Source organism: Triturus cristatus, chromosome 8 (assembly GCF_964204655.1).
Source record: "Triturus cristatus chromosome 8, aTriCri1.1, whole genome shotgun sequence".
Lineage (NCBI taxonomy): Eukaryota > Metazoa > Chordata > Amphibia > Caudata > Salamandridae > Triturus > Triturus cristatus.
This window is the reverse complement of record NC_140591.1, coordinates 278051261-278075453: the sequence shown is the minus strand read 5'-3', so window position 1 is coordinate 278075453 and position 24193 is coordinate 278051261. Positions and strand designations below refer to the sequence as shown.

General features: G+C 46.9%; 1 protein-coding gene across 1 annotated transcript in view; it reads left to right on the top strand.

Moving 5' to 3' along the window:
- POGLUT3 (protein O-glucosyltransferase 3) overlaps window positions 1-24193 on the top strand; it is an 85309-nt gene that overhangs the window by 5806 nt on the left and 55310 nt on the right. Inside the window, exon 2 of the mRNA XM_085621515.1 lies at window positions 14967-15170. Within this exon, the coding sequence (XP_085477641.1) occupies window positions 14967-15170 (204 nt within the window). The remainder of the gene's footprint in view (window positions 1-14966; window positions 15171-24193) is intronic.

The window sequence follows — 24193 nt, the reverse complement described above, 5'->3', positions numbered from 1 at the left end:
CACCACACCTATGGGGGAGATAATCAGGTACCGAATAGGGGCCTCTCGAAAAGGGCCTGCCATCCGCCTCTCCCGTACCTCCTTGCCCAGTTTTTCCCGAACCACCGCCTTATGCATATTGGCAGATTTCAGATTTCCGGCCCACCGGGCGATTCGTGGACCCTCGTACCACAGCCGGAAACCCTCCCGAAACCCTGGTCGTAACAGCCTCGCGTCTTCGGTCCGTGGGTAAGACGCCAAGAAGGTTTCCAGCCGGTCCTGTTTAACTGGCGTATGAGCCTTTCCCCAAAGCCCCATGTCCTCCCCTACCACCCTTGCCCACTGACTGTTGCCGCGTTGTTGCGGACTGCTGCCCCTGGCTGCCGCCCCCTGTCCCCCAGCAGTGCACCACCGGGTGGCGCTTTGTGCATTTGGAACATTCGTGCCGGAACTTGCAATATTGCCGTGCACAAGCGCCCTTGTTGTAATCCCAACACGCTCCCACTGAGGCACCGACGGAACTCTCTCCCTGCCCCACCCCACCCTGGGTGGAGCGGGCTGGAAAGGGGCGAGGTGCAAGCGGTAAACCGCTGGCTGTGTATATTGTTTTCCCAAACTTTGCCCCTCCCATAGTCTGCTGGTAGAGATCCGAATCGATTTTCCCCCCCATTTCGCCTCCGGGTCCCAGGCCAAACGCGCTCGAAACTCTTTGTCATAGTGCGACCAAGCGTAACCCCTGTATGTGACCTGCGCCCGCCGTATCACGTCCATGTATTTAAAAAGCGGGCCGGACCTTTCCGGGTACTTATCACAGTACACACTTGCAAAGATCAAGAAACCCGCCGACCAATTCTTGATGTTCAGGGGCACCCTGGGCCACCGAGTCAGCTCCAGCTCTTCCTCCTTAGACCCCCCCTTCGCCGTCAGCTCGCGATGCAGGAGCTTCAATATGTCCATGTACTCCCCCTTCCATATCTTCTCCTTGGTGGCCAACGACAAGTGCGCCCCCAAAGGCTTCGCAATGCCCATATACGGCAGCTTGCGCACCGGTACATCATGACTCTCCTATCCGTCCTTACCCTTTGTGTGTGTTCCCCCCCCCCCCATCCCCCTTGTCGTCTGAGGAACCACTCCCATCTGTACCCGGGTCTTCCTACCCCACCCCTGTATCAATCACGTACGTTCCTTAATTCAAACGCACCCCCGTCTTCCCCCCCCTCATCCGTGCCTACCGATACCCTGACCTGTGGTGCGCCGCCTGACCCGCTCCCCGATCCATGCAGTGCCCTACCTGGCGTCAAGGTCGGCGTCTGCATTGGATCCCGCTGCCTAACCAATTGAGCAGGAGGGGCCGTTACTCTATCCGCCTTGAGTCTCTGATGCGCACCCTTCAAAACACTAGAAGAAGCATTGCTCTGCTCCCCCCCGCCCCATCCTGACCCTCCCCCTGCCTTTGCTGCAGTATTTCCCCTTCCTCCACACTCTCCTCATCGTAATCTAACTGACGGGCTGCCCTCCTCAGACTCCAGCCCTGTTGGCATGTGTTCTTGCCATAGGCCGCCCTCTACGGGCTCCAGCCTGCTCAGCCCCGCCCGCTCCCTACATGTGCGCAGCAGTTCTCTCAAATCCACACTCTCTCTCCTTAGCCCTGTGCGCCGCTCCTCTTGGTCCCGATACGGACTGATGGACCTCTGCCCCCGTCCCCCGGTGGCCGCATCGACCCTTCGGGGTGAGGCTGGCGGGGACTTACCGCTCCACCTCCTGTATGGCGCCACCACCAGGTCCCTCGTGGGAGCGTGAACGCCCGCATAAGGCAGAGCCGGCACATCCCCTCGGTGGAGTGGAGCCGCATGCTGCTCTCCCGAGCACCGCGCCACGCCTACCTGTCGAAAGAAAGAAGTGGAGTCCAACATGCCGGGGTGAAACCTATCCCCTGAGCCGCCGCACCCCCAGCGTCCTCCCAGGACCCACCCGCCCCGACGAATGTCCGCCGCGACTGTGTAGACCTCCAGGCCCCGGACCCCCCCGCCCCTACCCCAGCTGCCCCACCCCCCGTCACCCCACCCGCCCACACTCTTCCCCCCCCCCCCCCGTCGCTCCAAACCAATGACTCCAACTCCTGACGGACCACACTGACCCCCTGCGACCCCCCCCCGCTACCCCTGTACTTCCCCCATGTCTGACCCGCTCCCCTGGTCCCCGGCGGCTGGCCCCCGCTCGCCCCAGCCCGCGGCCGCCCTCCTGTGCCACCCCCGCGTCTAATGCTTGCATGGACCCCCAACGCGGTGGATCCCCCGCCTCCCCCCCGGGTCAACCCCCACTCCTCGCCTGTTAAACCTCTCCCCCCGGCCCTCTTGGGTACCCCCCGCTCCTTCTCACTTGGCCCCTCCCCCTCCCCCAGTGGCCTGGCCTGTACCCCCCTTTCCCTGCCCTCACCCCCCCCCGGAAACCACGCACCCCCAAATTGCTGCAGCCCACCGCTGAGGCTCGCAACCTGTTCTCCCCCGCCCCCCCTCCTCCTCGCTCTCAATCAATAACGGGGACACACCCCTGCTGGTCCCCGGGGCGGGCGCGAATCCCCCACTGCCCCGCCCCTGCCCTGGGGCTGCTACACCGCTCCTCTGGCCCTGCCTGCGTTTTGGAGTGCGGCCCTCACTCGCCCGCGCATCCCCCCCGTTGCCCCTGCACCACCCCAGGCCCTACCGCCCCTCCCGCCCCTTCCTTGAAGCCCAACGTGGGCCTCTTTGCCTTGCCCCGCTTCCCTGCACCTGGGCGTTTCACCGGCGCGGCCGCGTGCACCATGCGGCCACGGCCCCCTGCCTCCGCCGGGGCGCGCTTCTGCCGGGGCGCGCATAACATGTCAATGAGGCCCGCATCTTCCAGCAATCGGATGGCCTCCACGACGCGTGGATCGTCCCACTGCGCCATCTCTGTCTCCCGAAGTCTCTCACACAGGTACCGCCGCTGCTGCTAAAGTTGCCCTGCGACACGCGACGCAACTAGGACCACAGACGCCACACGCCAAAGCCCCGACCTAAAACACCAAAAGCCCAGAGCCTCCCAGAGCCGGCTGTCGTGTCACGACCACCAAAATGGTGGCTCGTGACACGAAATGGCCGGCTATAAACCCCCCCAAGCCCAAAAAGCGCCCAGCCCAAGGAGCCCAAAAACGCCCCTGTGGTCCATCTGCCCCCCCGGCCCAAAAACCCCCGGGGGTGGCAGGCCTCCCGCTGGAAGGCCGCCCCCCAAAAACCCTATTGTCCAATCTGTCCTATAAGTCCCTAATGCCCTGAACCTGTGTTTGGAGACTACTCTTTGAGCTGTTTGGGAGAAAGTGGCAGTCTGGGGTGAAGCTGAAGTGTTTGGGCAGCAGTGGCTGTTAGCGGTACATAGACTCTGATATATGAGTATCTGCTCTGTAGTGAAAGAGTAATAGGAGGAATGTTGGTCGGTGTTGTGTGACGAAAGGCAGCCCGATGATGCAGGGCACAAGCACATATAGGCCTCATATGGGCTTCAGCATTGCTTGAAGAAGAGAGGGTACAAGAAAGCAGGATGAAAGCTTATAGGTTTCACATGGACAGCTATGTTGCTTGAAGAAAGGTGCATGACAATGCATGGTGCAGGCACACCTCTTATTTACATCAGCGCCACTTCAACAAAAGCATACAACAGTGGAGGGGGAGGAATACTGGCCTCACAAGGTGATCGGAACAGCTTGATTATGCTTTAGGTAAGCACAAAAGCTGAGCTTTCCTATGTTCACAAGAATTGTTTTTCCAAGGTTTATATATATCCTTAAAAACTTCCCTGTGAGTAAAAGAGGTGTATAATATTGTGTGGTTGTACAACCTCACAGGGTGATACATTTACCAACCCCTTTAGGACTCTTAGGTTTCATCTATCAAACCCCCAGCTCAAACCTGAGTATCTGTGGCACTGAGCAGAAAGGCTTATACGGAGGAACAATTGTAAAGCATTGAAACAGCACCAAAACAATTGAAGAATAAATTAATAGACTGTATTTTTATAAGAATTTAGACACTAGAATCAGAAAGATCTACCAGAGGGTTCCCGAGATATTGATTTTGCAAGCAATAATAAATCAAAGCACTTCCACTCAATCGCAAACAAGCCTTGACAAAGTCAACTAATTTGACACTTACCCAAGTTTTGTTTGAAAAAGTTTTGAAGTGCAAATGCGGTCGGTTAGAAGTTCTTCGGGCACCCAACTCCCGCAGGGAGCTAGTCGGGAGGACTAGCAAGGACATTTATTGCAGTACTTCCAAAGAAGAAGCAGTTTTCCAGGCGTTCTAGGCACTTTATCCACATTGCCATGGATTCCTATGGAGTGGTCCTGATGCGAGGGATGAAGGATGGTGAAGATGCTCCAAGAAGGCTCTAGATGTGATGCGGTCGACTAGGATCTTCCTGCAGGGATTCCTTGGTCCACGAAGATGGTGATGGGGTCCTGGTTGCAGGGTCGACATTCCACAAGGTCCTCTCAGGTCTGGCTGAAGTCCAGTTACCACTGGACTACCAGTATCCAGGTGTCCCAGTCACAGGCCAGTTCTTCCTGGGTCAATAGCTTGTCTTCTGAGTGTCCCAGCAGTCCTCCTACAGTACTCTTGGGTATAGCGGGTTCAGGTGCAACATTTTGCTTCAGGTCTTGGTCCTTGGTGCCGCGCAGCGGTGGTGTAGCGACTTGAAGACTTTGGGCTACCAACTTGGCCCAGCAGGTTTCTTGAGCTGTAATGTCCCTGTGCTGTGAACAGCAAGCCAGTTGACTGGCCCTTGGAGTCTCCTGGCTTGACTGGGCTCTGGAGACAGCTCCTCTTTGAGCAGTGCATGACAGGCACAGGCCCTCTCTTCACTAGCCATCAGGTGAAGCAGGTGCAGTCTTTGACGGGCAGGATACGGCTGGAAGCCAATGGCCTACCAGATTTCCTCCCCCCTGGTGACCACTTCCTGTTGAGTGTGGCATCTGGCTATCCTAGGATTCACCATTCTGCCCACTCTCAAGATGGCAATACCCCTCTCTGTATTCAGACCTCCCTAGCCCACCCCCAGGGTGTGGCTACCTAGGGGCTACATTCCCCTGGGGAAAACGGTTTAGCAACTGATGTCCTTTCTCTGCTCCCCATGCCAGCAGTCTGCATAAACAATCAGGTGGCCCTCCTCCCTAGTGTGACACATTTGTCCTTCAAAGGTAGCTTCTTCTTCAAAGCCTGCCTTTAGTGGCTAATACCGAAGTGGCTCCCTGCAGGAGGGAGGTAACACCTCCTTGGCCTGCAATCCCTCATTGCTCTCCTTCCTGAGAGTCATTGGCACGTCTCTTCAGGCGGGCAGAAAGTTGTCTCATGGAACAGGCTCCAGGCGTGCCAGGGAAAGCATAGGAGTTTCAAAGGCGACCAAGTGGCAGATTTGCTAAAGCTGCACACTGCAACAAGCTACATTAATTTCGACTTGAGATACAATTCTGGCTTAATGTAACAAGTTGTTTGATACCTTGGAGTGCCCACTTTGGTCGCACCGTTCAGGAGTTAGCACAGCTGAGGGGCCAGCGTGTAATCCTGTACCCGACAATTGGGCGACCAAGTCTTTCCACAGTATAAACAGTAGTTTTTTGTGTTTACTGACAGGACATGAAAAGTACATGTCCTGCCTGTGTCATATGTCGCACCGTGCTTTAGGACTCGGTAGGCCTGCCAGTGAGGTGACTTGGACAGATGTACAGGGGGAAGAAGTGGGTTTACCATTGCTTTCAATGGCACAGTCAGCTGAGCAGTGCATGGCCGCTCTACCAGTCTGTAGCACAGGACTGGGGGGGACTTGTTTTACTGGGGGACTTCCTAGGTGGCAAGCCATGGGGTACCCCTCTGACTTGCATGCCCTGGGTACCAGGCAACCATATACTAGGGACTTAGAGGTACGTTAGCCATTTCCAAATGGGTACTGCTAATTTGACATACACTTTAGAGTCAGGGCACTGAAGTCTTATTAGCAGGCCTCGGTGCACTCTGAGTCAATAAACCAGCAGCATTAGTTGAAAAACTTGGGGGTGACATATAAAAAGAGGCATTTCCTTACACCCGTTATTAGGTCTATAGAAATTCATCAGTAAGCTGGAGGGTGAGGTTCAGCTGCTCCTATGGCTTGGAAACCCACCACAAATATCATTCATTAAACTGGCAAAGGGGAGGAGTATCAGGGGAGAATTGCCCTCCTGGGTATTATCTATACTGTTGAGCCTCCCAACTAGTGGTGGTAAATAAAAGGGCCTTTGCCTCGCTGGATGTCACCTTCTTCAGAATTGATAGACCTGCAATGAAGCCTAGATTTATCCTGAACATTACATAGGACACAGAAATGCTCTGCCCCCACATATGTAATCAGTTTTGAGAGCCTGGGATAAAACTACCAGGGGCCTGGGATGGGGAGGGGTACTGACAAAAGACACCACCATGGGATAGTGAACTACTACAGGAGGGTGGTAGACTCACTGGGTTCCAGAAATGGGACAGAATTGGGATAAGCAAACTAGGAGATGCCTGAGAAGAGGAGGATTCTTCCACCCTAGAGCAGCTTAAGGAGGAATATGAATTGCCATACACTGAAACATAAATACCCAGGAAAGCTTCTGCAGTCTTGTTCCAAAAGGAACAAAAATTGAAGACCCCTCCCCATTGGAGGACCGGATTCTTTTGGAAACCCTTCCTCAGAAAGCAATATCTTTAAGATAGAAGAACATAATACCTCACCTTACCCACTAGGGGAGCCGAGGGAAATAATGGACCGGGGACTTGGAAGACCTATAAAATGAAGAAGGCTTTCTGTCCACCTTGAGAGGTGGCAGGTCGGGTACGGTTTAGACTGGTGCAGTTGAAAATCCTACATAGATCATACCTCATGAGAGGACATATTGCTAAGATAGGTGGAGCCAGAACAGATCGGTGCAACAAAGACTGTGGACAACCACGTAATTTCATACATGTAAAATGCTGGTGCCCTTGACTAGAGCCTTTTTGAAAGGATGTGTGGCATTGCTTCCCACAAGCGACGGAGTTTCCCACAGAACCCAATGTAAAACAAAATGTACTGGATCTCTGGGGGAAGTGGCTTCGCAGAAATACCAGAAGATCTTCTATAGCTTATCATTTATGGTAGCATGACGAAATAGAGCTAGGCAGCACTGTGCAATGGTCTTTCACGAACTAAAGGCCTGGAATAATGATATGGACGGTTCTATGATTGCAGAGGGTGTCCGAAAAATGGGGAAAATGTGAATGCAGTGGAAATTGTATAGAGGAATATCGTAAGCTTTCCAGATAAACAACTGGGCTATGTTGACATGATGTATCAAGGGCGATCCATGCAGTGAGACGCTAAAGACAAGGCTGTTATAAACGACATTGTCAGAACCCCTTACAGAGAGCCACAGGGCAAGCAGGGTTTAACTTGGGCCCAACCGTGTGGGCTGTGGCCTTCTACTCCTGCTGTCCTGGGGTCCAGCCAAATATGAATCCTGAGTAACTGGGCCAAGGACTACCCCTTTCAGCACTTGACTCTCAGTGGTTGCATGGGTTGAGAAGACCAAGGCTCTTCAAGGGAGAGGTACTTGTGAGGTATACTCAGAAGGAAGACTCAAAGTACTAGCAGTAACTGAAATAAGTTGCTTACACGGTCAAATATCTGCTTTGATGAAAAACTTAGTATTTTTATATAAGCACGCAAAACATGAAGACATTTTATGCAATGAGCGTGGCAATGCACACCTCTACAAGTATGCTAGAAACCTCAAGGGCAGCTCCTGTTATGCATGGGATTGCAAAGACTGAAAAGATTAATTGTAAGTTACATGTGCACGTATGTAAATAGGAAGTGGGACTGCATTCCAATACAGCACGTGAACCAGTTTATTAATGTGCTATATCGTAGGTGCAAGGATATATGCCCGACACAAGCGGTCTTATTTACAATTGTTTCGATCAATTGTGCAAGGACATGCTATGTGTGCCTATTGTGTGCATGTCTCCCTATTCACAGGTGCACAATCTGCGAGGGCATTCGAATGCAGCACATGTGCATACATTGACTTGAGAGTCCACTGTTTACACAATGCTCATACTTTTAAACCATGGAAACCTGATGCCTCAGAAAGTGCTGCCAACAATGTCACATCTCTACCATTTTAATAACTCCCTTCCGCTCATGGGGGTGCAATACATATCCTTGGGAGACAGTGCAGCTTCCACTTTGGGGCTGTTCCTCAGTTTCGCTTGCAATCTCCCTAACACCGCCCACATAGCCACCAAAATGGTTACAATTACATCAAATGCCTGATCAATGATCAATAGACAAATGCACCCTGGAAAGAAAATATTCAGCAACCGGTGGCATCACAGAGATCTTTCTGGAAGCACGGCCCGTTTGGTTTGAGGAGGGGGTGTAGCAGATTTGTGACAGGTCAGTGGACTGCTTCATACGAGGCTAGAGCTGCCGACTTTGGAACTGGAATCCGGTTCGAGGCTTGGTGCAGCATCTTGTGATTCTGGGCACATCGCTTAATCTAACTCTGCATTAAAAAACGTAAATGTGTAATGTAGTTGGTGTGCCTAGAAAGTGCTCCAGTACTTTCGGATAGTTTGTGCTACATAAGATCGCAAAAAAAAAACAAGCATTGGCATAGCCAATAGGTCTTGCCTTTGGGACCTTATAAGTGTTTAGCCATGCAACAGTTGCATAACTAAATACTTAGAAGGTCCCAAAAGCGAGACCTATTGGCTATGCCAAGCGGCCCTGTGGCTGCGAAAGTGATCGCGATCAAACATCAAAGCGGCCGTGCGGCCACGCATGTGAAAGTAATCGCGGTCAATGCACTGTAGCTCTAGGCTGGCCTGGTAGCACTTTTTGGAGCCCTCTCAATAAGTCTCGCCAGACCAGCGCATGCGCTGGGTCAGGCGAGACCTAAACAGGCAGGTACAGGGGCCTGTCCCAACTAGTTAGACCAACTGCCAGCTCCGAATAACATCCTTCCAGACTTGCTGTAGGCTGCTTAAACCTCGGCTCTGTTTTTGATCCTACGTTATAATTTCTCCTGATATCTGTTTTAGGAATTTGTGAATTTCTATTTTTGAATGCGGTTATTCAGACGTCTCGGGTCTTATCTAACTTGAAGGAGTCTCCATCGTTGCCCACAGTTCGCTTCTCACAGTCAACCAGATAACACATTTACTCGATGACAAAAGGCGCCTCGCGAGTTCTCATTGCGGATTGCACTGCAGTACCATGTTTAAATTGTGTTGTTGCAACTTGTCAGCTCCTTGGATGGGCGCAGGCAGGCATTCCACAGCATGAGAGCATGTCTTTGTTTATAACACATGAGTGTGATATATAGAGAATGTCTGGCGTACATGCAGCCATGTCCTGAAATCTTAGTGTGTGAGGCATAATGAACCCCTTCCTTATAGTAGAATGGTCAACTTTAGAAGGGGGGAAAAAGCAGTTTTGCATTTGAGTAAATCCTGCATGACCCAAAGTGGCTGACCAGCTTCCCCGCTTCAGGGACTTCAAATTCGCCTCAATTGCATAGTGCTTCATACTAAAGTCGACCCACTAAACGCTCTAGGTGCAAAAAACTCATCAAATGCTGTTTTTGTATTTAAATGCATATTTGAAGTATACACGTACATGAATGTAAAGAAGAACCCAGACCTCGACATGCAGCATGGGACAAATAGAAATTGTTTCAGCAGCTGTTTTAAATCAAGTGGCATTGTTCAAGAAATGTGGCACGCACTCGGTACTGTGGGGTCAGTGTTCAGATATCAGCTAGGTTATTATAGCTGGGGCGTGAACATTTGAAGAAGGTACCACATAATTATCAGCCAGCTGCCTGGCACCTTTGCACAGCTGTCGTTGTATCCCTTTGTCTCAGGCTGGATGCAATCCGTGCTCCACTGCTGCTTTAAATCTGCATTTAAACTTCTTAAAAAAACATGGGGTGCAAATTTCTGAGGTGCAGTGTTGCTTTTTCAGATACTTTACACAGAAATGTTGGTGAATGTTGTAATACTGCAGTGTACACACTATGTAGTTTGTAGTCGTGCCCCCCCCCCACCAGTGCTTCCTACCTCACTTCTGCGGCTTCTAAGCACTGTAAATAACATGTGTTACTGTTGCCCATATTATTGACGCACACTTTACTTACCTACCAGAAGAATGGAAGGCTGAATTGAACTTCCCGCAGTTTGAACACCTGACCTGCAGATCACTGCATATTTCAGTGGTGAATGTTAACTTGCTGAGCCAGTCTGTCAGCATTAACGTATATCTTATAGGCAGGGACACTCAATTATACGGCAAGAGTGGGCTAAATTATGCAGCGGGGTTTACTAAATTATTCACCAATAAAATGCACCTTATGCTGCATAATTGGGATCGAATCCGTTCAATATCTTGTCATTTTTGCACATGTTAACACTGTCTAGATAAAGGTTTGTCTAGGTGTCTCCAACCGGTCGATCGCGAGCTACCGGTAGCTCGCCGAGACCCTGTCAGTAGCTCGCGACGCTTGCTGCTCAATTTAGTAGCCCTTTAGTGTTATTTGGGCTATTTAGGCTTTTTTCATGCTCCGTTGCCGCCCTCACCCTAAGCAGCTGCTCTGATTGGCTTAGAAGAGCTTAGCTGGGGCGGGCTGAAGAGGATGACGACGTTCCTCTCCTTTCTTTGTGGATCTTGTGACTGTTTCTGCGCCCCCTGCCCTTTTCTCACTGGCACCGCACTGTTCATTGTGCGAGTGCGACAGGAGCCATTGGGGAGCTGCAGCAGGCATGTCAGGGCGGAGCAGCTGGTTTGCAGGTCTTGCAAGCAGGGACCCGCGCCATCTGCCCTTTTCTGCAGAACAGCTTTCCACCTCATATCTCCCCAGCGCAGCAGGTAAGCCGTGTGAGCACACCCTGGCCCCCTGTAAAAGTAAAGAGTGAATGACCCTGCATAGTGCTGCATACCGACTTTCGTAAGGCTTTGTCTGGTCAACAATTCAGTTAAAAGCCATGTATTGCAATCGATATGGTAATCGTAATGGGTAAAAGTGTGTCTGCTTATTGTTGTGAGCCGTGTTCCTAGAATAGATAATACAGGAAAGGAAAGGTTAATTCTCAGATGAGCCTGTTTAGTCAAATGCCTTGTACTGCTGTCGATATGGTAATCGTAATGGGTAAAAGTGCGTCTGCATATTGTTGTGAGCCATGTTCCTGAATGGATAATACAGGAAAGGAAAGGTTAATTCTCAGATGAGCCTGTTTAGTCAAATGCCTTGTACTGCTGTCGATATGGTAATCGTAATGGGTAAAAGTGCGTCTGCATATTGTTGTGAGCCATGTTCCTGAATGGATAATACAGGAAAGGAAAGGTTAAATCTCAGATGAGCCTGTTTAGTCAAATGCCTTGTACTGCTGTCGATATGGTAATCGTAATGGGTAAAAGTGCGTCTGCATATTGTTGTGAGCCATGTTCCTGAATGGATAATACAGGAAAGGAAAGGTTAAATCTCAGATGAGCCTGTGCCTCAATAGTGGCCAAGATCCCCTGTAAAAGTAAAAATTGAATGACCATGCATAGTGCTGCATACCATCATCATGAGCCACGAGACTTTCATAACTGTGTCCGGCCAACAATAGTCAAATGCCTTGTAATGTAGTGCGATCAATATGGTAATCATAATGGGTAAAAGTGCGTCTGCTTATTGGTGTAAGTAAGCCATGTTCCTAGAATGGATAATACAGGAAAGGAAAGGTTAAATCTCAGATGAGCCTGTGCCCCAATAGCGGCCAAGATCCCTTTGCGGTATTTTTTCGGAAACAACAAGCTTAGGATTGCGAAAAGGTTTCATTCATTACCACTCATATAGCGGGAGGGTAGCCAGTCAACATCTTCGAACAGCTGTAGATGGGCCAAGAAAATTAACTTAACATAAAGAGAACAGAGATTGTTTATTTTTTAAGCATGTCCATTATTATTTTTTTTTTAATCACACAAAGTACTGTAGGTGTAGGTAGGGAAGTAACGGCCCTTTAGTGTTGTTTGGTGGGCGATTTAGGCCGGGCAGACTTTTTTCAGGCTCCGTTGCCGCCCTTACCCAAACCAGCTGCTCAGATTGGCTTGAGCTTAGCTGGGGCAGCCGAAGAGGATGACGTTCCTCTCCTTCCTTTGTGGATCTCGTGACTGTTTCTGTGCCCCCTGCCTTTTCCTCACTGGCACCGCACTGTTCATTGCGCGAGTGCGACGGGTGCCAGTGGGGAGCTGCAGCAGGCATGTCAGGGCGGAGCAGCTGGTTTGCAGGTCTTGCAAGCAGTACACAACTGCTGGTACCCACGCCATCTGCCCTTTTCTACAGTACAGCCTGCCACCTTATATCTCACCAGCGCAGCAGGTAAGCCGTGTGAGCACACCCTGGGCTCCCTGTAAAAGTAAAGAGTGAATGACCCTGCATAGTGCTGCATACCATCAACATGAGCCATGAGACTTTCGTAAGGCTTTGTCCGGTGAACAATTCAATTAAAAGCCATGTATTGCGATCAATATGGTAATAATGGGTATAAGTGCGTATGCTTCGTGTTGTGAGCCGTGGCCAGTGTTCCTAGTATGAAGTTCCGAGAATGGATACACAGGGAAAGGTTTTTTTTAATCTCAGATGTGAGCCTGTGCCCCAATAGCGGCCAAGAACCTTTTACAGTATTTTATAACGAGACAACAAGCTGAGGTTGCCGAAAAGGTTATCATACATCACCACTCCTAGCCAGTGAGTAAACATCTTCGAGCAAAAAACAGAGATGGGACAAGAATATGTTTGGAGAACTTTACATAAAGAGGACAGGGATTGTTTATTTTTATTTTTTGGCTGCAGCATCTCCATTATTTGTTTTTTTATCACACAAAAGTACTGTAGGGAGTAGGGGTGGAGCACACATGGTATTAATTATCCCCTTTACGGGCCATGCAGTTAGGCTCCTACTCCTATGGGACCTCAGATGGAGCAAACTGCCAATGTAAACGGCGATAGCCAGTCCATACAGTCAAAATTAGACAGGCCATTATTTTCTACTCTTCTACTTAGTCATCCATTGCAAAGGTGCCACCAATTGGGACCCCCTTGAAGTGGTTGTCATGGGAGCCTGATAATAGGAGGCCTGTCGGAGGTGTTACCATGGATCAGTCATGGATACCAATTTAAGAAGAGAATTCGTAGCGTTGTTAACTGAACAAAAGCAACGAAGCATGCTTAAACGTTTAAACCAAAATAACAGAATTAAGGCTTAACTCTCCATCTTCCAAAATGCTTACAGTGGAGCAAATATTTATTTGCTTGCATTGGAAAAACATTTTACATAACACATGGAATATGAAAGCAACTTCCCAACAGGCTCAGAACACACATGGCTAAGAGAGAATTCACAGATGAAAGAATGAGAGATGAAATGGTACTTTGTGATGAAGTCGGGAAGCTAAGAGTCTTTATCTTTTGATAATTTTATAAGTGATAGGGGGCTGATATACGAGCTAGCAGGGGTGCACTATTACTTGCAATGGATCGCACTTTCATTATTAAATCCTGAGTAGCGACACAAGATGGAATGGCCAATTAAGGTTGATGAAAAGCTCATGGCAATTAAGAGGATCAGCTCCAATAGGGAACTGAAACCAGATACACTGCTACATTTTACAATAGAACAGGAGTGGAGATCGTATCTGTTGTGGCCAATCTCTCTCTTAATACCTTATTGAGAAGGAAGGGATAACCCCAGATGACTGAGGCCAACATTACTTTAATTACAAAGTTTGGAAAGTGCACTGTTTTATCGCCCCAGAATACTGATTAACAGAGACACCACCATTATCACTGGAATTTTAAGCGGCAGACCCCTAATATAAAGGCTTTTTGTTTTCTCATAGCCTGGCCTGTCAGGTTTGTCCCCGGTAGAGTTGACTATTATTAAAAACATATGTATATGGTGGGAGTGACGCCATATTAGGACTGCACTCGAGAGGCTAGTGGGGCGGGAATGGCCTACAGGTGAACCAGGCCCTACCAAAGGGTTGTCTGACAGATCAGTACATTTCATTAGTTGGTTTTTGGGCTGCATTACAATGATTATTTCAGTGACAGCTATTGATAGGCCCTGATTTTGAAGCTATTAATTGAAAGGTCGTAAACTAGCGGTTTGCCAACAGCACACATGCACAATCTTTTCTTTCAGTGTTATTGTGTTCAAACCACAGTATGGGCTCTGAAGAAATAGGCTTAACGTCAATGAAACTGGGCGGGGGAGGTCTCTCGGAAAAATGCGCAAGTTGCTTGGGATTTAGTAGCTCACGACGATTTTCACTGACCAGAAGTAGCTCTCACTACACAAAAGGTTGGAGACCCCTAGATTAACACCCAAAAACACCAATATGTAACTCTTATTCAGTTTGCCAATCGTTATTTACAAAAGTAGCCACCAGACACACTGTAAAGTGTTTTAGGTCTAGGCTACTAGACTGTGGCTAAAAGGTTTTGATAAACCAATAAGTCCCAAAGGAGAGACTATTGGATTTGCCAATGCTTGTTTTTCTTAAGATATGACGTGTACATGGCTGAAGTTGGAAAGAATGATGTGAGTGGAATTTAATGCTAGTATCTTTTACCATTCTATGTTGAAAAAGCCCATGCACAATAAAAGTAGAGGTTCTAGGTTTTGGAACCCTGCAAGAGTGGGAGAGAGGCTGCTTTGATCTCCTGAAATATCAAAGGCGTGCCTTTAAACACCAATATTTGTTGCCTGCCCGTCCTCTTTCTGGCACTCGGGTGTTTAACATCCATCATGTATGCCACATGGCAGAAATGTTTGGGAATCAGATTTGTGGTGCATACCTTGAGGTTATTTGGAGGAAAAGAATTGCTCCATGGCTATTTCCTAACATGAACAGTTTGTTTTTCTTTTCAGGAACAGGACAGAAAACCTTTAAAGTATCCATCAAATCAATTTCACCAAAAGAATACATCAGAATTCACGTGCCTGACCCTTTAGACCGGAATGATGGGTCATTCCTTATGCGGTATCGGATGTATGGAAGTGCAGACGAAGGCATGGTTATTGAAGTACTCTATGGTGATCAACACGTGGCCCAATCGCCTTACATTTTGAAAGGTAATTCAAGACTATTTGTCATTGTATTCTAATAAAACACCATGTTTGGCATAGTGAAAAGACATACAGACGTACGTTTGCTTATTTAATAAATGCTGCATGCATGTATTTTTTGGGTGTCAGCCGTTTGATAGCTTTTGTGATTGAGGTGTCAGTGTCGCGTGCCTTTTTAGGTCTCGCCTACGCAGTGCGCTTGCACTGCATAGGCGACCTTTAGCTGTCGTGCAGCTCTTTTTCCAAGCACATACTCGGGCTTGTGGCGGCATACGCCTTGCGGGAATGCGCAGCGGCGCGCCACAAGCACGAGTATGTGCTTTGAAAAAGAGCCGACTGCTCTCTCCAGCATGCGCGCACCACTCGCGGGGGCACCCCTCCGCCTCTCTCTCCCGCTGCAGCGTGATGCGCGCGAGTGTGTTATTATTTTATGGTTGTTGTATGGATTTTTTTTTTAATGTAAAGACATTTATTAATCTACTGTCAGATTTCCTGTTTTTTTTGTTTTTGCAATTTTTATGAAGCGCAAACTCTACCCGAAGGTATTGGAGCGATTTAAATTAGAACCATCTGCATTACACAAGAAAACTCACTTTACCGAGGGTCACTAATGCTGATGTTATGGGGGAAGTTTCACGCCCCTGACACGTGGTAGCCATGTCGAACTTGGCAGGCCAATAGTTTGCCTTTTTGAGCAGTTTCTGCTTTACATTTTGTGATTAAATTAAAATTGTCTTAGTCTAAACAAAGGAAGACCAGATTCTGTTGGCTTCATTAAAAAAACATCCAATTAAGCCTAAACCTCTCTGACTACCGTAAAGAGGATTGGAAATTTAGAGGGCCGTGCAATTTCACTATATCTGCCCTTGCTGGTGGTCACCAGCCCTTTCACTGAACAGTAGACTAGAAACTTGCCAAGTGTAGCTTGACAGTTCCCGATAATTAATACCAATTCCAAATGGCCAACAGCCACGTCCTCCAAATCTACACAAGGTGCCCCTGTTTTAATTACTTTAGCAGAATGATAATCATGAGAGGGAAGGGAGACATTGTAGATTTTTCTGCTGTCCCTTGATATATATCGAAATCAGTTATTCTGCCTCTAGATATGCTTGCAAAATTACGATAGCACAGAAAGTGAAATTATCTTAGCTTTGGTTTGATGGCCTGTGCTTGAAATAAAACTGCTGCAGTCATTGTTTGAATTAAGCTTTCCACAGCAGGGACAGTCTGAATACCACTACTAGCGACATTGTGCACATGCTTTTTATGGGCTATTGCTTCATGCTACGAAGAAATACTGTTGGAAATAAACTAGTTGTCGACAAGTACATAACAATGAAACCACCTGTAGCGCAATACATGACTTGACATATCGAATAGCACTCTAATCCAGAGGGCGCACGTTACCCAGTGGTCAGCAGTAGGGACCAGGCCATCTTACAAACTCTAATCTTCGTACATATTGCCAGTAATGTTCTCCCCTAAACAGTGTGTGGTACCAGAACAGACACATGTGGTGCTTTTTCACAACGGAGAGTGAGAGATAAGCAAACCAGTTGCACTCTCCCACTGTCAATGCTTACATACAAGAGCAACTGGTATTTTAAAGAGTTTTTTTTTTTTTAAAGAGGACGGAAAACTCCACTGTTTCAGGATTATAGTTTACACCCCTACAATAGCCTCACTCACTTATGACCTGCTTCATCATTGGCGCCTATCCAAACCCTGGAAAGGTGGTACTACCAGGGCGGCCTGTACCATAGGCGAAATAGGAGTTCTTAAAGTCAGAACTGGACAAGCAGGGATCCAGAAGGAGATTCGTTAAAAATGCCTTAAGGTATAGATAAAGACTTTTCTTTGTTTTGAGGGTATAGATAAAATCATATGGTTATAGGGTTCTATTGAATATAGTTATTCAATTGTACCCTCTGTGCCAACATGTTTCGGCCCACTCCAAGAGCCCGATCAGGTCTGGGGCCTTGGGGCTCTATTTTTCTGTGTCCCTGCTCTACTATGCATGCACACCATGCACATTTGTGAGTCCTAAAGCTCTCACCTGTCTTAGTCTTCTTACTCGGAGGTGTTTACCTCTGGTTGTTACCAAGTTTTATGCGGTTCTTGAAAATGGTGCCGCCCTGTGCTCACACTTCCCAAGTCAACAAGCATTAAAAATGCAATAGGTCTCGCCTTTTAAGTTAAAGCCATTTGCTTTGCTATACAATATCATTAGCAAAGCAAATGGCTTTAACTTAATCAAAGGCGAGACCTATTGCATTTTTAGTGCTTGTTTAAAGCTATGCAATGCGCGTTCCATTTCAGTGGGTTGTATGTCGCAATATCGACTGCTTGAAACATTAACCTGCGTATATTGTTAGGATAACATTGACTCATGGAGTCTCATCAAGGCAGTGGTTAATTTGTGCTGGTGGGCCCCATTGGTACTCATTGAAGAGGTACGAAATTCTTTTGATCCCTCCCACAGAATTCAGTCCACAGGCCACTGCAAAAATTATTTTTGACAGTTCATTAGTGCTACTAATAAGCTATCTATCATTGCAGCCGAAGAGAGAGAAGCGGTCGAAGTGCATTACAAAAAGTATGGGAAATGTTATTAAAACTACTTAAGGATTTCTACGTTTCCTGCATCATCTTTTCATTGGCGACGAGTTGTGCCTGCGTGGGGACAGGATTTCAGGACCATCAGCTTCCCCATCGAACCCGGATTTGAATTTATCCTCGGATTGGAGTTTAATTGATCTTTCTTCGTTCTGCAACTTGTGTACTTTGTGAACTTGCTTCACAGTTTGTGAGCCTACGTTCAAGATTGTACATTTTCAACATTTTCTGAACTTTGGAAACGTTACTTATACTACTACTGGCTATTCAACTGTAAAAGGATTGCGTGCCCCATCCTGTCTGTGTCCTGTCGTCTCTCAACCTTGTTCGTTATCGATACTGTTTCAGTGGAAAGTTTAATCTTACCGTACTTGATCTTGCTCTGTCACCGCCGTGTCTGAACTGTTGGTGCGAGAGATGTTCGTCCTTCATTCCCCCTGGAGAGTGATGACGCAATGGAATCTTCTTCCTGACTCAGCGACCAGGACCAAGCACGTAACACGATACGCACTGTGCGCGCTGCACTGCCGATCTACCTTTGTCATCTACGAGACGATCTGTTAGACGTCAGCACGCTCACTCACGTAATTTGCGCATCCATCTTGGATTGGGAGTTTTCTCTGAGTTCACTCACATTGTCACTGCGCTGGCATGCACAGCAAGAATTAATGCGTGTCACATTCTTCACATAGCAGGAGTTCTCAGCTCCATGTACTTTTCGTGAACCTCCTGTGAGTTCTCAGCTCTGTGTACTTCGTGAATCTTCGTGTGAGTACAGATACATCTATTTGTTGTGACACTTTTCAGTTTTCCCAACGATGTGGAAATTTTACTTCAAGTCAAATTCACGTGAAATGTTGAATCTCAGCGCCTAGGATACTTTCATTTTTATTGATTGTTTGTTACATGAGGATTACGATACTGGTTGAAATATTACTTATATCATTTACAGATACTGTCCATTGGAGTGTATCAGTGATACGCTCACTTGCCTCATCACGACAATTCATTCAAGAGACTAGAATTGTTTACTAACTGCAAATTTATTTATTTTTTTGTTTTTGTTTTTCTAATTCATTCATTTTGTGCCATTATTGTGCTAGTACATGTCGTTATCTTGTCATTTTATATCTATATATATATATATATATATATATATAATTATGGCTGCTACTGGCATGTCCCAACCACCACAGTTTCTTTCTGAATCGGGAGATCCCACCTTACCGTGGAAAAGATGGAAACCCCTTTTTGATTCCTTTTTGTTGGCTATTGGGGGGGAAAAGTTTTCAGCAGTACGTAAGCAAGCCACGTTACTGCACAATTTGGGTGTTGAGGGCAGGCACGTCTATGACAGCTTAGATGAAATTGTTCTTTGGCGTGGGGAAGGTGAGCCTGAGAATGTTTATGACATGTCCATTATGATGCTCGAGAAACATTTTGGGTCCAAGATCAATGTAGTTTTGGAACGTTACAAATTTTTCAGTAGGGTACAAGGTAAACATGAAAAGATTAGCAGTTATATAGCTACTTTGAAGACGTTGGCTCGCACTTGTGAGTTCGAGCAACTTACTGATTCCTTGGTGCGAGATCAAATAGTCAGATGTACGAATGACGTGAAAGTGCAGCAAAAGCTTCTTGCCAAAAATCCTGATCTTAAAGAGACTCTTGCAATTGTGGAAGGTATGGAAAACACTAATATGTGGGTGCGTGAAATGAGACCGGAGAAAGGTGGTGATGTTGTGGTTGATGAGAAAGCAGTTCATGAAGTCAAAAAGGGTGATTTAAAGAAAGATGATTCCAAAGAAAGTAAGGGAATGTTTAAAGGAAATTCTAGTGAGAAAGATAAAAGGGTTCATGATTTAGAACAAACTAATTATAAGTACAAGACTGAGTCCGAGCAAAGTGGGTTCAAGAGCATCAGACCTGGTTTCAAATGTTTCAGGTGCGGAAGTGATAAACATTTACCAAACAGTTCTAATTGTTTTGCTAGATCTGTGGTTTGTAATAAATGTGGGAAGAGAGGTCATTACGCACGGGTGTGTCGGTTTAATGGTAATCAGATGGTGCGGTATGTGGAAGAGGAGAAGAAAATTGTTTGTAGTTATGTTATGTTATGTTATGTTAAAACTAGTCTTATATAGCGCTCGGCTACTCTAAAAGAGTGTCCCGGCGCTTTTTTAATAATAACCACCTGAAACAAAAGACACAACACAGCAGACAAGCGACAGCGCAAACAGAAATGAGAAGCAGCCAAACTTAAAGAGCAAAAAGCCAGGTTTTGAGGCCTTTCGTGAATGTCAGCAGATTGGAGGTGCTACGCAGTGCCAAAGGCAAAGCATTCCAGCGTTGCGGTGCCAGAAGCTTGAAAGAACGCCCTCCAATGCGAGCTTTCTTAATGCGGGGAACTAGGGCCAGAAACAGTGACTCAGACCTCAAAGCTCGGGCCGGATGATAGAAAGCAAGTCTCTTCTGAAGATATTTTGCACCCGAGGCATAAAGGGCCTTATGCGCTAAAGTCAAGGCCTTAAAAACTATCCGTTTCCGGATCGGAAGCCAGTGAAGTGACTGTAGGAGACCGGAGGCACTAGCTCGCCTGTGCAGGCCAAAGATGGCTCGCGCGGCCGAATTCTGGACTACCTGCAGCCGTTGCAAAAGATATTCCGGTAGGCCAAGATATAAGATGTTAGCATAATCCAATCTTGAGCCAATCAAGGCCTGCACCGTCGTCTTCCTATGCTCTTCTGAGAGCAAAGGAAGAAACTTACGAAGCATTCTCAGGAGGCCGAAACATGTTCCAGTGAGACCAAGAATCTGAGATCTTAACGACAAACTGTTGTCGATCTTGATCCCCAGATTCTTTGCTAGCTGAGAAGAACTCGCTGGAGGGAACATGTTAACAGGCCACCATTCCTGCCAGTCAGGGTCAGATGGACAACCAAAGAAGAGTACTTCTGATTTATCAGAGTTGCACTTGAGACTGTTACGCTGAAACCATTTAAAAACAGCCCCAAGGCACTCGCGAATACTCTCCCCATCAAAGTCTTCACCCTTCCTACACGTAAAGAGGAGCTGAGTGTCGTCGGCATAGGAAACGATCTGAGCCCCCCAAGACTCCGCCAAGGCCGCCAAAGGGGTCATAAAGATGTCAAAGAGAGTAGGGCTCAACACAGAACCCTGTAGTCTCAAACAGGATGGAACTGTAGATGGTGATGATTTGGAGAGCAAACTATCTGATCTCTTAGGTTTCTATTTTTAGTTTCACTATTCAATCTCACGATTCTCATTAGTTATCTGTTTAGTTTGAATAGACTGAGCATCTCATGTTAGTTGTTAAGATGATTTGGAGATGCCTGTGTGTGATGTATTGATAGGTGGTGTGCATTTTCCTGTTTTGGCTGATTCTGGCTCACCTTATACAATGGTTGGTGATGGTAATTGGGACGCTGCTATTGGTCTGGACAGGGTTGAACTATTCCCTCCAGACATCAACCCAGTCGGGTATGGTGGAGTCAGAATTGAAGTTTTAAGTTATGTTGTCAGGAAAATTCAATTCAAGGATAGAGAGACTTTTGGGAAAGTTTATGTGTCTAAGAGAGGTGATAATCTTCTCGGCTGGAGACATCAGAGAGATATGGGAATCACTTTGAACCCTAATTCCCCTGAGAAAGTATTGCTTTTGTCCCCTGGATTGTTATGCAGTGATATAAGTTCTTCTTTCCCAAAAGTTTTCAGTGATGAATTGGGGTTGCTCAAAAATTTTGAGCATAAGATCATTTTAAAACAGAATGCCCAACCTTTTGTTTCCAAGGTTAGGATAGTTCCCCACTTGATGATGGAGCCCTTAGATCAAGAGCTAAAGAAATTGTTAAAAATGGGGGTCATTGAAGAGATTGAGTGTTCGGAATGGTTGGCCCCCATCGTTTTGGCACCCAAAGATGGTGGCAAAGGCATCCGCATGTGTGTGGTTTACGTGGCCTGAACAAACATATTTGGGTTGACAGGCAGCCTTTGCCAAACATTTCTGAAACCCTTGCACTCATCAAGGATGCTAAATGCTTTAGTGTCATGGACTTATCTTCTGCATACCATCAGGTTCAACTTCATCCAGACTCGAGGCATTTGACATCATTTGTGACACCTTTGGGGGCTTTCAGATTCATTCGTATGCCTTTTGGTCTAGCTTCCGCTGCAGCCTGTTTTCAGAGGGTTATGAATAAGGTTCTTGAGGGACTGGCTAAAGTCCTCATTTTTCAGGATGACATTCTTGATTATGGGAGGGGATCAACAAGAACATGATAAACATCTCTGGAAGGTATTGTTGCGGCTTCAGGAAGCTGGACTTGTCATCAAGAAGGAGAAGTGCAAGTTTAGTGTAGCTTCCGTGAGTTATTTAGGACATACTATCTCTGCTGAGGGGATCAGTCCTAAATTGGATCTTGCTGAGAGTATTGTGAAGGCTCCTGTACCTATCAGCAAAGATCAAGTGCGATCATTTCTGGGGCTTGCGGAGTTTTGTTCTAAGTTTGTCCCAAATTTTGCTTGTGTTGCTTCCCCCCTCAGGTTATTGCTCAAAAAAGGGACACAATTTTCTTGGTCAGATGATTGTTCTCATGCGTTCAATTCGATTAAAAACATGATTGGTTGCATGCCCACTCTGGGGCATTTTGATGCTTGCAAGAAAACAATACTGTCCACTGATGCCAGTATGTTGGGATTAGGGGCGGTTCTCTCACAAGTTGTGGATGGTGAGTCCAGGATTATTGCCTTTGCCTCTCGTTCTCTCAAGGGTGCTGAAGAACATTATTCTGTGATTGAGCGGGAGGCGTTGGCAGTTTTCTGGGCTATTCGCCACTTTAAGTTCTACCTTTGGGGTATTCCGATAGTTGTTAGGACTGATCATCGTCCTTTGTGCCAAATTTTCACTTGCAAGGATGTGGATAATGTTTCACCCAGGATAAAGCACTGGATGGAAGGATTGGTTGATTTCAACTTTATAGTTGAGTATGTTCAAGGATCAAATAATGCGATTGCTGACTGCCTTTCGAGATTGCCTTTACAACAATCTGGTGTTGAGGTGGAGAACTCCCTTGTAGCATGGGTCCATGAGTCAGCTGTCAATTCTGAAGAGTGGTCCTTTACCTCTCAGGGGGACAATGATTTGGAGTTGCTTAAAGAATACTCTGTTAAGGGTTGGCCTCTGGACAAGGAAATATCGGAATCCTTGAAACCCTTCCTTAGTGTTAAGGACGAGTTGTGTGTTTTTGATGAGAAACTTTTAAGAGGTGATCGTGTAATACCTCCTCAAGGCATTAGGGATAAGATTATCAACTTGGCTCATGAAGGGCACTTGGGAAGGAATTTGACCAAGGCTAGGGTACGTGAGTGGTACTGGTGGCCAACCATGGATCGACAGGTGGAGGAGGTTGTTAGGGACTGCTGGGAGTGTGCCAACAGTGACAAAAGCAAAAAGACTCGTGCCGCACCCCTTTCACCTGTGGAAGTTCCCTCTGAACCGTGGTCGAAGTTGGGTCTAGATTTTGCCGGGCCTTTTGAATTGTTTGCTCGTGATGAGCGTTATGTGTTGTTGTTGGTGGACTATACCTCTAAGTGGGTGGTCACGAAGTGTGTGCCTATGGTTAATTCAAGGACGGTGATTGATTTTCTTTCGGAGGAGTTCTCCAGAGAAGGTGTTCCTAAATATCTCATTACCGATAATGGGGTGCAGTTTGTCTCCCATGAAATGAATGCCTTCTTGAAGGAGTTATCTATTGTCCATTTCAGAACGGCTTTGTACTCGCCACAGGCCAATGGTCTAGCTGAAAGCATGAACAAGTTGGTCAAGTGCTGTGCTCAAAGAGCTTTGCAGACTGGGTCTTCTCTTAAGAAGATGCTTAGAGAGACGTGGTGGGCTCACCGGAATACTCCTAATTGGTTGACTTCTCTTTCTCCTTTTTCAATTCTTAGAGGTAGGAAACCTCATGACAAGTTGAGTCCAGCATGGTTGAAGTTGAATGTGAATGATCTGAAGTTGAATGAGCAGTCTGAGTCTAGACGAAGAAACTATCAAGAGGAGTACAAACGTAGATTTGATCTGAGAAATTCCTCTCTCCTGAAACATTGGAGTGTTGGGGATGAGGTGCTAATCAGGAATCCTGGTATGTTGAGGAAGGGTCAATCCCGGTATATGGGGCCCTTCATTATCAAGGAAGTCAAGAGAAATGTTGTTGTTCTAGATTCTGGTGATGTATGGAGCATGTCCAGGTTAGTTAAGTGGCAACCTGGGTTCAAAGCTGATGATTCTGACAAAATGGGTGATTCTGATTTCAGCTCTGTGTATAATGAAGTTTCTTCATCTGTTCCTAGTTCTAGCACTCACAGGAGGTTTAGATGTAAACCGATTTGGCACA